Raw genomic sequence first — 15818 nt, 5'->3', positions numbered from 1 at the left:
AATATCTTCCTCAAAGTGAACTAGTGTTTTTAATATGTTTCCTTACTTTGACACATTTTTATCAGCTTGAAGTTAGTATCTCAAGATTAGAGACCCAGAGCTTCTGTAAAGCATACTTCTTTCACAATGGCTAGTTTTCTCTAAGTTTGAAAGTAAATTACCTATTAGAATTTCAATAGATGCAAGCCTGGAGCAGCCAGTTTGAAATAATGAAGTGCCTTTGTGAGCACAATCACTTTTTAAACATCTCTGGTTGTATTATAGAACAAGTAAACCAAATATAGCAGACTTATTATCAGACATGATAGCAGACACTCAGGAGAACAGAGAAAATGTCCTTGGGATTTTGGCATTTATCTGACTCACTTGTCCTTAAAAATACAGCCACTGACTTTATACTCTTTCAATATCTCACCTCGGGAGTTTGCAAGCTGCGTTTGGCACATAAAGACTAATCACAGCTCTGCACACATTAATACCAGAACAGCTTACAAGGCTGAAGAATGCGAACGTACTTGACAATCACTGAATCTATTTAATGAAAACATATTTGCAATCAATTGCCAAGAAAAGGGGAAGCAATGTCTAGGTCAACATGTCTTAATGATCATTTTTTCCTAGATAGCTGTTACAAATTTTGAGCAGGTGTCACTAACAACTTTATGGAAAACTTAGTTACCTGAAAATTTTTATTGATTTCTCTTGTATTTGAAAGAGAAATGTCAGACACTATTAATAGCCATTTTACAATAAGTAGTTACAGCAGGAGTAATGGCCAAATGAAAGTACTTCTTCTCTAATGCACAATGGATGTATTCATTTAAATGTATTCGATTTAGATGAATGCTATACGTCTATATTCATTACAGTTACACATATCTGTGCTGAATTGATGGGGCCGTAATTACTACCTTTATAAGTGGGATAGTATTGTCAATCTAAAGGAAGAAAACCCATTTTCTTATCATATTTTACACACCAACACAGTAGACATATTCCAAAGTAATCCTTCAAATACAGACTTATTCTTGAATTTTCAGGAGCCCTGATGATTGTAAATATGGTCAATCAGTAGGTCTTGCTTTTCTTATGGGTTACTAAGGGTCACACTCCATCTCATGGAGAATGACAGACAAGAACTGAGTCTCAAAATCTCTCTACTCAAAGTAACTCTCATATTTGACATTCTACATGCCTTAAACTCAAGTATAGGCATCCCAAGGCATGAATTAGATTATTTTTTTTTTCTTTTAGAGATTTTTGCTATAGGGCATGTGCACTTGCCAGAGAGACAGAGAAATACAGAAAGACGGAACATGAGAAATCACCTGCTAGGGGGGATGACCACACTGCAATCCCTTTTCCTCATTCTCCTCTGGGGATCTTCAAGATGCATGCACACATCCCCAGCGTGTTTTTAAGCCACCAGGTATGGGACTCAAACCAAAGTTGACTATGTGGTAGTCCAGTGACATAAGCATCAGGCCATCTGCCGGTCCCCAAGGATTAGATTATTCTTAGAGCAGATACTATTTATCATTTAGTTCAATGATGATAGAACTATTAAAATGTGATTTCCTTATATATTTTTGTTTATAATTAAGAGACTGTATAGTTAGGACAGTTTTAGGATTATACAATAGAAATAATTCACAGAGCAAGAAATACACAGTTTCCATACACTCTCCCTAATTTTTATACATAATGTCTTCTATTATTCACATTTTGCATTCTGTGGTAGGTTAGTGTGTTACCACTGATGAACCTATATTGATATATTATTATTAGCAAAATGGTTTGTACCTGAGCAGGTGATACTAGCAACTCTGTAGAAAACTTAGTTACCTGAAAATTTCATTGCTTTCACTTATGTTTAAAAGTGGAATATCGGGACCTGCAGTTAGTGTAATGGCTATGTTGCTGGACTCCCACGTAGTCGACTGCGGTTCAAGTCCTGGACCCGGCGGCTTAAACTCACGCTATGTGTGTGTGTGTGTATGTGTGTGTGTGTGTGTGTGTGCCCAAAATCCCAAGAGGAGAATGGAGGAGAAGAGATTGTGGCGTGGCCATCCCCCCTTGGGGAGTGATTTTTTGCTTTCTAACTTTCTGTCTCTCTCTGTCTTTCTGGCGAGCGCATGCGCCCTATAGCGAAAACCTCTCCAAAAGAAAAAAAAAAAAAAAGAAAGTGAAACATCAGACACTATGAATACTGAATAGCAGTTGCATGTACACTTCACTATAACTTACATTAAGGTTTACTCTCTGTGTAGTTTTATGGGTATTGATACAACTATACAATTTAGGATTTCCAGTTCTCTTCCCTTTGACTCAATAAATTGCCAGACAGAAAGAAAGAAATCCCATGTATTTATACCTCCCCTTTCTCCATTTATTTGTTCAGACATTTTTCAACAGACATTTGGTAAATGTGAACTCTAGGCCAAGGACTGCTATTAGTTGAGTTAACCATTTCCCTGACCCGGGGTTTAAACTATATATATTTTTATGCACCCTCTGTCTTTTCTCCACCCAAGTATATTGCCCGATTTCCCTGGTGAGGGCTGAGAGCTTCTCTATTAGAGATTGGCAGTCTTTGCATCTCTGTAGATTAACACTGCGTCGTTTCCACTCAATGCTCACTGTTTGCATTTTACTATTTCAGTCTCTTAAACAACTCTGCAAACCAATCTACAACCTGCAGTATCTATATCTGATCAAAACAAATCTGAAAATTATCCCTGTCCCTTTTGTCCTTAGTTTGGCAGACATGCAGAATTAAGCACTAAAGCAATAGTTGGTATTGTAATTATCTTAGAATGCACCTATGACTTCCTTATTTTCTTTAGTAAGCTTTTTTTTTTTTCTGGTGGAAAACTATATATTAATTGATGCTGGAGAAGATGGAGCTAGTGGTGTCAAATGATGATGAACAGTAGTGCAAATAGAAATGATTAGAATATATTCCTCAAGAATAATCTCTGTTCAAATACAGCCAGTTAGGAAATGTCTCCAAACTAAGCAGTTATATAAGCAAACTTTAAATATTTAATTGTTGCCTCATGGGCAGAAATGCAATTAATACTCTGTCATCCAGCTGGTTTGTCAGAATTTTTATTCTTTCCAAATTGGAAATGATGCTGAATTGTCGCCAAAGCATGCCACCTAGAGACTGCACACACTATGTGGTTACAGAAATATTTTCATGTGGGCACCTTGAGTCAACCACTAGTAAAAGGAAAAAAGCGAGAGAGAGAGAGAGAGAGAGAGAAAGTGGTTTCTTTTATAAAACACATGGGCTTGCTGGAGAGAAAGAGAGACAGAAAGTGAGAAATCACCCTCCAAGGGGATGGCCACACCACAATCTCTTGTACTCCACTCTTTTCTTGGGATTTTGGACACATATACATGTTTCATGAGTTTTAAACTGCCATGTCTGGGGCTCGAAACTTGGTCAATTACATAGGAGTCCAACAATGTAACCATTATGCCATCCCCATATCCTGGTTTTTAAGAGATTTTTACCATAGGGCATGTGCACTCTCCAGAGTGAGAGAGACAGAGACAGTGAGAGAGAAAGTGAGAAATGACCCCCCTCCCAGGAGGGATGGCCATGCTGCAGTTCCTTCTCCATTCTCCTCTTGAGATCTTGGGCACACATGCACGTGTACCTGGTGTGATTTTGAAGCCACCAAGTCTGAGATTTGAACCGCAGTGGGCCATATGGGAGTCCAGCAATGTAACTGCTATGCCATCTGCTGGCCCTGGTCATATCCTATTTTAAGTATAAGAAATTGTTTGTTCACAACTACTTGTAAGGAAAAGAACTGATTATGGTAAAAAGGGAAGGCACTGGAAGCCAAGAATCTGTAGTTCTGTTTTTTAATCTGTTTGGGTTGTCACCTCCATTATTTGAGGATGTCTGGAATCTACTCACCTCCTCATACTACCATTATTCCAATGGCTTAGTCCTCCAAGATAAGATTTATGTTGCCAATATAGGCCAAATGTTCTGTATATATGTAGTGGCAAAACCATCCTTTGCTTTTGTTTATTAATTTATCTTATTCAATAAAAGTTATTGAATGTCTTCTAAGTAGCAAGCACCAACCTACATGCTATAGAATACAAAGGCCATTATTTTTTACACAAGAAGTCAGTCACAATTTGGGGGAAGTCAATTTTAGTAATATTTAATGTTAGTTAATCTTGTATAATGGTCTCTTGACTATGTATGGAATTTCTAAACTGTCCAAAGTAAAAATAAAAAAGAAAAATTGTGAGATAAACCTCTGCAAACCCTAATTATATAAACAAAATTTAAATTTTGTTAGTTTTGTCTGAGTTGATGGGCTGAGTGTAATAAAAGCTCCTCTCTCACTTAAATTTTCATCAGAAATTTGCTTTGTAGATGCAGTAGAAATAGTATTTAAAAAAAAATAATTTTCAAGTCTGCCAGTGGCATGGTGGTTAAACTTTCTGGATCCCATAGGACTGATTATGCATTTCAAGTTCTAGACCTAGTGACTTAAAAACCATGCCAGGCTCATGTGTATATGTGTCTAAAATCCACAAAGGAGGGGGAAATGGAGAAGGAAGAATTGCAGCATGATTACCCCCCCATGAAGGGTGCTTTTTCACTTTCTCTCTTTCCTTCTCTGTCTTTTTCTGGTGAGCATGTACACCCTCTGCCAAGTTAAAAATAATAGTTTTTTAGTGTCACATACATGGAATGATATGCCCCCCTAACAAGCACACAAAATATCCAAACATTGAATGCCTATGTAGATAAGGAAAAATAACTTTCTCCTTTGTGATTTTTTTCATTGGAACTTTCTATAACAAAATACCAATTAACAAGAGAAAAACAAGAAAAAGTTTGTTGGCGTATATACCTCCTGAGTACATGAAAGAAAACTCAAAGAAATGAATAAGTCTCTATAGCAAATTTCAAACAGTTGTCATAGCCATTAGGTTTAAATACCATCATTCGATGAACAAAATGAAGTATGTGAGCAGAAGTCTGGTCAAGATCCAGGATAAGCACCATAAAACAAGGAACATTGTTCTCTGCTACACAGAGAGAGAAACACAAGTGGAGATTGCATATATACATGTGTATATATATATATATATTTCTTTTATAAAGTGTAACTTTTCAGAGCTCTGGTCTACAGTTCCTCAAAAATGACCAGTTCAAAGTATCCTTATACCAAAGAGGCATATTTTCGATGATGTAATCTGGTCTGATATATTCATATTTTGGGGCGGTATAGTATGCACCCCATTATCTATATTTGCCGTATACTGTGCTAAGTGATTCCATGAAAATTATCTTAGTTTTTCTCTTTCACAATAATCTTGGAAACTACTTATTATTATCTTTCTTAATTTATACTGAAATAACTGAAATTTTTAGTGCGTGGCTACTGTAAAATAGAGACTACATGCAAGCTACTCAGTCCTCAAAGGTGATTTTTTTATTTCTTGCAAAAATAAAGGAAAGTAAATAAATAAACCCTCTAAAGTGAGTTTTCCATTACACAACCTATTACAAACATGCTGGAAGACAATAAAAGCCCAAAGAACTTTCTTGGCAATAGTCAAATGATTGAAAGAGGAGAAAAATTCACTCTCTCTGAAGCATGATTCTATTTGGGTCAATATAATGAACAAGCTAGAAAATATTAGAATTCTTTTTTTTTTTGAGATAGATTGTTGCTAAAGGGCATGTGCACTCGTTGGGGAGACAGGGGGAGACAGAGAGACAGAAAGCAAGAAATCACTTTCCAGAGGGGATGGCTACACTGCAATTCCTTCTCCACCCTTCTCCTCTTGGAATCTTGGGCATGCATACATGCACCTGGGCTGAGTTTTAAGCCGGCAGGTCTGGGACTCGATCCACAGTCAACTACGGGGAGTTCAGTGACATAACCATTACTCCATCTGCTGGTCCCAATATTAGAATTCTTAAAGCAATCTTATATGTAACTGTAAAAGGTCAAATGTAGACTTTCATGCAAAGACTATAAATGTAATCCACAAAGCTCTGAGCTGGTATTACCATCAAGGAGATGTGAAGAACAGAAATTGATTTCTTCTCTTCCTTTTCATAATTAAGACGCACATTCATGACCAATGGAACAAGACTCCTACCTTGTGTATACCTAGTGCCCATCTCTCAGTTTCAAGAACATTACAGATTTCTAAAATTGCAGTTAGTTCTCATTCTGGAAGTTCAGGAGGGCTCTGCATCATTCACAATCCACAAAAGAGTTAACAGAGACAGCTTGGACTTACTTGGCATCTGCATAAAGGCTAAGTAGGAAGGGAATCAAGAGGGAAAAGGAAGAAGCAAAACACCTGAGAGACACAAAAATGGAAAATTACCTGTTGTTGATAATTTATATTATAATATCTCTTTAAAAGAATTATTTTATTTAACATTATTTATTTTAATTTGACCAGAGAGAGACAGAGTGAGTGAGAGAGAAAGAGAGAGAGGGAAAGTGAGAAAGCAAGCCACTAGGTTAGGGACTTGAATTATGGTCAGCCATGTGGGAGTCTAGCACCCTTAACCACCAGACCACCTGCCAGCCCCTGATAATATCTTTAAATGGACTAATATATAGCATATTCATGCTGGGGAAATTCATTTTGCAAACTGTAATGATATACAGTGATTGAATATACAAAAATAATAATAGAGTAATTAGAGCAGCTGTAAGCATGGTAATTAATAACTCTGAAGTCAGGCAGATGTGAGCCTGAATTCAGGCTCTTCAACACTGAGCAAGTTTTTAAACATGGTTGTGCTTGCCCTTCAATATCTTTAAGTGGGGTAAAAATAAAACATGCTTCATAAGGTTGTCACAAAGATTAAGTGCATTAACAAGTGTAAAGTGCTTGGCACATGTCTAGTTTATAATTTAAGTTCTAGGGATGAGTAATAATCATTAAATAATAAAAATAATTTGGTAATAAGCATCCACATTTCTAATTAAATGCCTCATTATAATCAGAATGATTATGTTCTCTTGCCTAAAGAAATTGCTCCCTCACTTCACCCTACTCTGTGAAAATCTGCCCAAGTTTTTTTTGTGCTGCCTGTCTGTCTAGCCCACGATGAGTCTATGCCTATGCTGAAGGCCTATAGCCTAATGAGTTTCGCTAGAGGTTGGTCATTTTGTAAAAACCAAGCTGAAAGCCATATTTTAGTTTATTTATTCATGCTTCATACATATTTATTTGGTATCCTCTATGTACCATTTACTCTTTTATTTGGCACTGCAATAATAGAAAAAGAACCTGTAGTATGGTATGAGGCATGAATATGTAAGCCACCATTATCCATTAATTTATGTTAAATAGGTGCCTATTCTGGGCTAAACAATATGTTGTTTAGCATTATGAGCACAAAAATGAATAAAACATTTCCCTCAAAAGATTTATAGGAGCAGTGGACAGGAAAACAGATCATTTAATGCCATGTGATATGTTTAGAGATAGAATTAAAGAAGATAATATGGAAGCAGAATTTGATAAGAGAGGATGCTGGCAAGGTAGGAAGAAGCATTCGTGGTATATAAAGGAGGCTGGCTTTATAGGAAGATGATAAATCACAGCTATTTACTAGCAAGAGAGCTAGGCCTAGGCTGTTTGAATTAAAATCTCCTCTCTTTTGGGCTGTCACTAGAAACATCATGACGCATTTTTGCATAGAAAAACATGGAAAAATACATCGTGGCTTTTCCGATAACCCAGTATTAACTCAGTATAAGTGAGGGACCTGTCTCTCTGAGGATAGGTTGATGCATCTGTTAAATATAAAATAAAAACAGCCTAACTCGTAGGCTTGGTGTGAAGATTTAGTGAGATGGTGTACATAGTTGGAACACAGTTTATATTCAGTAAGTATTTGTTGCTATTACTTTATAGGCAATGAGAGAATTCAAGAGGAGTTTAAGTAGAGAAATGATGTAGCCAAAACTGATCAAGATAGAGCTTTCTAAAAATTGTAAGGATAATAATTTGGAAGAACTCTAGATAAAACCATTGGTGGTGTCTAGCAGGAACAGGTGCCTGCGAAACAGGTATATGCTGGAGTTAGGGATTAGAAAAACATCAAACTCTAGCTATAGTGTGAATGGAGGCACCCCAGGGGGAATGTGCAGAGTAGACAGATCAGCTGTCTGAAGATGAAATTGCATGAGACAAAACAGTTACTGAGTAGTAACAGAGGAAGAAAAAAAGTCTACGGAGAAGGTAAAGTAGAATGGCCAGATATGTGTTTGGTAGTAGGCATAACCAGGAAATGTGTGGCAAGAGGAAGGATGAGGAATGACCAGGCTGCAGCAGAGGGCTATTTTGAAAGAACTTGTAGTATATTTGTGGATACGTTTCTGAATGATGCTAGACTTAAAGTCACCTCCATGGTGCCATAGATTTCCAGAATATAATGGGCCTCACCATATTCTTTTAGTCACAGTAAAATTAAATACCAATTTGATTAAGATGAGACCTATTTATGCTCTTAGAGAGAAATATAACCAATATTTTTACCTTCTTTTTAAAGGATTTTTCAGAAAAGAAGTCCACAGCAAAGGCCCTAGAGGATGTAAAAGCAAACTTCTACTGTGAATTATGTGACAAGCAGTATCACAAACACCAGGAGTTTGACAATCACATTAATTCTTACGATCATGCTCATAAGCAGGTAAGCCAAAGTGGGAACAAATCTTTCCTATTTTTAGATTTATATCTTCAGAACAGAACTGTATAAATTTTACCATATGTATTATCATCTAAGACTCTGTGGTGAGATCATTTTATGTTCTTTTCCCCCTTTGAAAGGTTGTGTTTTCTGTTTAAATGTTAGGTGAAGTCGTTTTTTCCTAGAAGTATCATAAAACTGAAGGTGAACCTAGAGATGATCTAAGAGTACACTGACATGTATTGTAGAATTATGTTGGAAAACAAGGACACAGTGGAAATAATGTTGCATTCAAAATCACCTAACTAGTTAGTGGAAGAACTAGAATTCTGGACTAATAGTAGGACAGAATGAATTATTATAATCTTTTTCTTTCAAGGATCACAAGGTAGAGGAACTAGAATTTTGAGGAAGTGATTCTCAATATAATGTAGCATTTTCCAAAAAAGTATTTTCTCAAGGGAGTCAAAGATTTTACTTAGTAAGCCACTGCAAACAAACAAGCAGAAATAAAAAAATTAAAAAAAAAAAACCCAAAACTAAAAGGCAAAGTCTAGAGCTAATGGCAAGTGGAAATATTTATTTTAGTTCTTTTTCTTAAAAGGGCATATGCATATCTGTATTATCAGTGAAGATATTCTACACTAGGCTGCCAATATTCTCTACTTCTACCTGTCTGTGAGACAGGAGTCTATTCTCATTTTGTTAGATTTTATCTTGACTAGTTGAGGTATTAACAGTTTAGGAGACTGAGAAGGAAATTTCATGTGGCTAGAGAAATACTGCTAACAGCTGTGAAAGTACACAGTTTTGATATCAAATGGACTTGGCATGTTGGAATCTGTGGGTAAGTCTTGTATACTCTGCATCTAAAATATTTATTCAGAGGGAATGCAAATAAATATTTTATCTAGCATCACTAATATTTATTGAGTGCATATTAAATATATGGCCTTGGGAAATGCAAAGCTTCTGAAAACAGAACTCTTTCCTGAATGAGGAGACATGCTTAGATGGTTGCCTTCATTTCATCGACAAGAGCAAGATCAGTGAGATAAATGATTTTAAGACCTTGGATCCCAAATCCTAATGTGCATAATAAATATTTTGAAACTTGTTAATATTGCAGATTTCTGGACTCCTTCTTAAATATTCTAACTTAACAATTCTGAGGTTGGGCCAAGGAACCTGAATTTTAAAATGATTAAAAAGGAACCTTTCAAACATATATAAAAGTGAACCATGTGGCTATCACCTATCATCAACCACAATCTTGTTTCATTTCCTCTTCATTCCACCTCCACCACTGCTGTTTTATTTCTGGTCAAATTCCACATATTGTATTATTTCATCTAAAGGCATTTGAAGATATTTAATGGTGTTTTAACAGCATAACCATGATCATACCTAGAACTTCATAGAAATTCCTAACCATCAGTTAGTGTGGCCTTGTTTCCTTAGTTGTCTCATTAATGATGTGTCAGTTTGGGTTTCTTGAAATTAGGATCTTAAAATATCTATACTTTTGATTGACATGTCTTTAATTTTTCTGAATTTCTTTATTTATTTTATGGATTGGCTAGAGAGAGACAGAGACAGAGAAATAGCATCCACAATAAGCTCTTGATGCCATGATCTGTTCCCAGCTTCAGCCAGGCCTGGATCATGAACACGTGTGTGCCCAGAACACTGAGGGAGGTCTCTGGATATTAAACGCAGAACTTTCCCACAGTATTAGCCTCCCCAAACATGGCACTTACCACCATGCCATCATCTGGCCCCTCAGTTTCTTTTTAATATGTTTTCATCTGTATGTTTTCCACCCCTTTTTACTTTTGCTTCTTGCAATTCATTTCCCACATTCAAGATGTGACAGAATTCTACCCACTGTTATCCTTTCACATTTCCCTTGGTCTTCTGTATTTCCTTTAAACTGGTTGTTATAGAAAGAGATCTGGTCAAATTCAGATTTTGAATTTGTCTTGGAAAGAATATATTAGAGGGGTTATTGTATCCTTCCATAATAAGAGGCATTACATGTTTGGTTGTCTCTTTTTCTGTAATCTTAAATTTGATCTGTGACTTCAGGTACAATTAGCTTGATCCATCATCATTAAATAATCAACCTTTTTTCACAAGTGTTTTTTTTGTTTTGTTCTGTTTTGTTTTTAACCATCAATGATTATTTGCTTAAATCTATTAGTCCATTTGTAGGTACAAAATGATTTTATTATCCCTTCTTCATTTTTTAGATGGAATGCATCTATAAAAAAGAAGCTTCTCATAAATATCACCCTCTAGTGATAGTAGGTGATATTTAGCCTACATATTAAGAAAAAATATTACTCTGGGGATTCTGAAAAATAAAAAACCAGGAATGGTCACATGGAATAGTGTCATTTGATCTGTGCTTTATATGTGCACAATTAGTATAATTAAGTATGGATTCTTAACAGTGGACGTAGAAGTTAGGGTGAGAAAATGGAAAAGCATGAAACATATTTTGAAATGTGTAGAAAGTATTGAATTACAGGAGCAAATCCTTCAGACCTTGCCTGCATGCCTCAACATCCCTGTACTCTGTAATTCTGCACAATTAATTTCCCTTTTTTTTCACTTTTCTCATTCTTATTTCCAGTGGCTTTATACCATGTTGATAAAACAACCTTTCCTCAATCCTTCTATTCCATATATATGCCCACTTTAGTTTTCTCCTTAGACTCCTGACATTCTGATTTTCCTGGTCATGCTCCTTCATCGAAAGATGCTTTTTCTGTGTGCTAGCGTGTTAGTGGTGGGAAATGGACAATTTTTTCCCTCCCTTCAGAAAGCTAAAATTCTAATTGATAAGACATACACGTCAATAGAAATTATAATCCATTAATTTAAGTGTCATAGAATTTATATACTTAGGACACTTTAGAGAGAGCACCTCAAAACAATTTCGGAAAAAGAAGACAAGTGAGCTGGATCTCTTCAAGAATAAATAGAAGTTAGCCATGAAATCTAGAATGGAATAGTATGGATCAACTGCATTGGCACAGGGATACCACAAGTTCCATGATGTTTAGGCCTTATGGGAAGGTCCTGGGTTCACTTCCTGAGGTCTCCCTGTGTCCACTGAGTGTGTGCATGTGCCTATGATCTGGAATGGCTAAGGCTAGTGGTGGATCACAGCATAAAGACTCTGTCAGGTATGCCTATCTCTCTCTAGAGAGACATTTTATTGCTATCTGTTCCTCTCTCTCTTTATCTCTCTCTCTCTTTCTATCTCCTCTTTTGTGGAAGAAATAAATAAACTTAAAAAAATGGAAGGAGAGATTACAATAGTTGGTCCTTTAATAGAGAAACCTATATAAAGGCAGGTGGGAGTTGTAAGCAAGATCTACAAGCAGCTGCAAATGATTCACCATGACTCCTAATATGTCTAGCTCTCATTCTTCACTTTACCTTCTCTTTTTCATCATTCACGTTAATATTACTTTTGAATCTTTTCTAGGGTCTTCTAACTAGACTCCCTACCTCCAATATTGTCCCTGCCCCAAGCCACCCTATCCACTTATAACTAGATTTATCTTCCTGAACGACTACGTTTATACTATAACTCCCCTCCTAGGAAACTTGCAGTGATTGATGATTGATTTAAAGTCTGAACTCTGGCCTGCCATTCAAAACCTGTAAAATCTGGCTCTTACATTCATTTCTAGATTTATCTCCTGCATCTCCGAAATTTTCCTACAGTTTCTCAAAAGATGCCTTATGCTTTCCCACCTGTTCATCTTGGCTCATAATCTTCCCTCTGCCTGGGATGCCCTTCCATCTTGTGACTGTATTTCAACACATACTTCTGCATATGCATAAATTGGCAATTTATATCTAGATATTAAGAGAACTGAGATCTTATGGTAAACAGATTTAACACAGCATTTTTCAAACTCTTTTTGTGTAAAATATATTATTATAAAAATGTTTGTGCATGCAGGCTACTTTGGGAAACACTGAAATAATGAAAATTATTGTAGACCTTGTTAGACGGTTTTATTGGATATGTTTAAATACTTCCATCTAAAAATTCATCTTGCCCAAAATATTTTGAACATTATTTTAACTTCAGATAAAGCTGAATTTAAAATTTCCTTTTTAAATAAAACTGAATTTTATGGATAGAAAAAGGAAGTATGTACTAAAATAAAACATGTAAAAATCTTTTTTTCCCCTAATTCCAAAGCTAAATATGCCCATTTTGTTCTTGCTTCATGAAGGGCTCTTCTTGATTATGATGATGATTATAATGATGGTGGTGAGAATTTGGCTGAAAGTATTTTTTGGCCTGAGAAACATGAACAACTACCATATTTTATTTTCCATGTGGTTTTAAGATTAACTAGACTCTTGTAAAACTTTCAACAATATGATCTTTTTGATAAACTTTGAGTAAACCTATATTCACGTGGGCTTTATTTTTATTATTCATCAATAGAAAAACTTAGAATTAGAAATGAAAATAAAAATATTTGAATTCTTCTCTCTGCTTTCCCTTTATTCATTTATAATTACTCAGGATCCTTCAGTTTAATAAGAGATTTTTAAAGCTGTTGTGCTGTCTCATACATTATTATCAGTATCATGTGTTTAATTTATTTTATTGCAAAGATTTTATTATTCATTTGTACTGTAATTCTAGATAAAGAAGTCAACATATAACTTTAAAGAATAAAATAAAAACAGTCTGTGATTTGTAGCTTTAAATGAACTCTAGTGGACGGTTAATAATTCTTTTCTGTAATTTAATTTAAAAAAGGGAGGCTTTTAATCTTTGAACATAATTTGTAGAGAAAGATAACTCATCAGTAACATAGCTGATTTTCTTTTTTGTATTTTTTCAATGAAGAAAAATAATGCATTTCTATCTTGGACAACCCCTTTGTATATATAGCGCTCATTTTAAAAAGTAACTCAATTGTTCTAGTTATTGCTTTGAATTTACAATTCTGTGTCAGTTTTGAGCATTATTACTAAAACAATCTGAGTGCGTTATACAAATAACACTTACTTGGATAAAGAAAAGACTGTAAATATTAATATAGCTGACATGTCCATAATAATTAATTCCTTATGAGACTACTAACATGTCATAATCCCTTGCTCAAGACCTTTGGCTACAAATGTAGGAACATTATGGGAACATCTCATATACAACAGAAGTCTCTCCTGCCCCCAGAGACATTATGCCTCATCTCAATTCAAGAAAAACAAATGAGCCACATCACTGAACAATTAACCCATAAAAAATCTTCAATTATAGAAATGAAATCCACTTTTAGAGCCCCCACATGGGTAATTTAATCCTCCTAATCTCTGTTTACTTCACAATCAGATTTGTTTTCACTCAGTTGGAGTTGTTCCTTTGTCAAGCCTGAATTTGAACACTGCTTGATTCATCCCTAAGATATTATTTGAGATTCATCTCGTCTGTACTTGCTTCAGATAAAATATAAAACTGAACTATTTTTGCCATCTTTACTCCAAGAGGAAAAGACCCCCTGGAAGTTCTAAAAGAGTTCAATCTAATTGTCTCTTGCTTTGTTTCTACAATTTGATTTTATATTTTCCACAAATACTGCCTGGTTAGATCCAATGATATTTTTCAGTATAGCTTACGTTTTTAGCTTGCTTTCTTTCTTTCTTTCTTTCTTTCTTTCTCTCTCTCTCTCTCTCTCTTGCTCAAGACCTTTGGCTACAAATGTAGGAACATTATGGGAACATCTCATATACAACAGAAGTCTCTCCTGCCCCCAGAGACATTATGCCTCATCTCAATTCAAGAAAAACAAATGAGCCACATCACTGAACAATTAACCCATAAAAAATCTTCAATTATAGAAATGAAATCCACTTTTAGAGCCCCCACATGGGTAATTTAATCCTCCTAATCTCTGTTTACTTCACAATCAGATTTGTTTTCACTCAGTTGGAGTTGTTCCTTTGTCAAGCCTGAATTTGAACACTGCTTGATTCATCCCTAAGATATTATTTGAGATTCATCTCGTCTGTACTTGCTTCAGATAAAATATAAAACTGAACTATTTTTGCCATCTTTACTCCAAGAGGAAAAGACCCCCTGGAAGTTCTAAAAGAGTTCAATCTAATTGTCTCTTGCTTTGTTTCTACAATTTGATTTTATATTTTCCACAAATACTGCCTGGTTAGATCCAATGATATTTTTCAGTATAGCTTACGTTTTTAGCTTGCTTTCTTTCTTTCTTTCTTTCTTTCTTTCTCTCTCTCTCTCTCTCTCTCTCTCTTTCTTTCTTTCTTTCATGAGCAGATAGGAAGAAACAGGCAGGCACCCATCAGGGCCCTGATGCTGTGGTTACTTCAGCATCAGCCAGCCCAGAATTATGGGCACATGTAGATCTGGTATGTTCAGAAAGGTCTCTGGTCACATTCTGGATCCTTCCCAGGAGGAACAGACTTGCAAAACATTCTTACCACTGCACCATCCAGCCCCCACTCGTCACATTAATGAGGCAACAAAAGGTTAAATTTGTATGATAGCCCAGCAGGTGGTCTGGAGGTTAAGGCGGTTGGAGCCCACATGACCAATTAGGTGGTTCAAGTTGGGCTGGCAACTTTAAATGTTGAATGTGTGCTTGCCCAAAATCTGGATAGAGGAGTGTAGGAGAAGGGACTGCAGCAAGGTCATCTCCTTGGGGAAGGGAAGGGGGAAGCCGCTGTATCTCTAATACTTAAGAGCAGTATCTGGCACATAGTAAACTCAATAAGTATGTTAAAAATTCATGAGTAGGTGAGTAAACGATTTTCTAAGTTATGCTATCCCACTGTGTCCTATACCAACATATTAACCTATACTTGATTAATCACGTGTTAAGTACATAAATACTATAGTGAGCAAGATAGTGTCCCTAATCTCAAGTTATTTCTAATTATTGAACAAAAACTGTCATAGAAACACATTTTTATTATTACAGAAAATATTTGAACCTACATTAATGTTGATAGGACGTAATGCAGTATAATTTGAGGCTTTACTCTGTGAAAAATTGCTAGTTTTCGAGGACTTTTTTTTTTTTTGGAGAGGTTTTTG

General features: G+C 35.6%; 1 protein-coding gene across 1 annotated transcript in view; it reads left to right on the top strand.

Annotated features, from left to right (window-relative positions):
* ZNF804B (zinc finger protein 804B) overlaps positions 1-15818 on the top strand; it is a 626682-nt gene that overhangs the window by 490913 nt on the left and 119951 nt on the right. Inside the window, exon 2 of the mRNA XM_006170486.3 lies at positions 8573-8713. Within this exon, the coding sequence (XP_006170548.2) occupies positions 8573-8713 (141 nt within the window). The remainder of the gene's footprint in view (positions 1-8572; positions 8714-15818) is intronic.

The sequence above is a fragment of the Tupaia chinensis genome, unplaced genomic scaffold (genome assembly GCF_000334495.1).
Source record: "Tupaia chinensis unplaced genomic scaffold, TupChi_1.0 Scaffold148587_1, whole genome shotgun sequence".
Taxonomy (NCBI): Eukaryota; Metazoa; Chordata; class Mammalia; order Scandentia; family Tupaiidae; genus Tupaia; species Tupaia belangeri.
The sequence above is the reverse complement of the archived record's forward strand: the minus strand, read 5'-3'. Positions and strand labels throughout refer to the sequence as shown.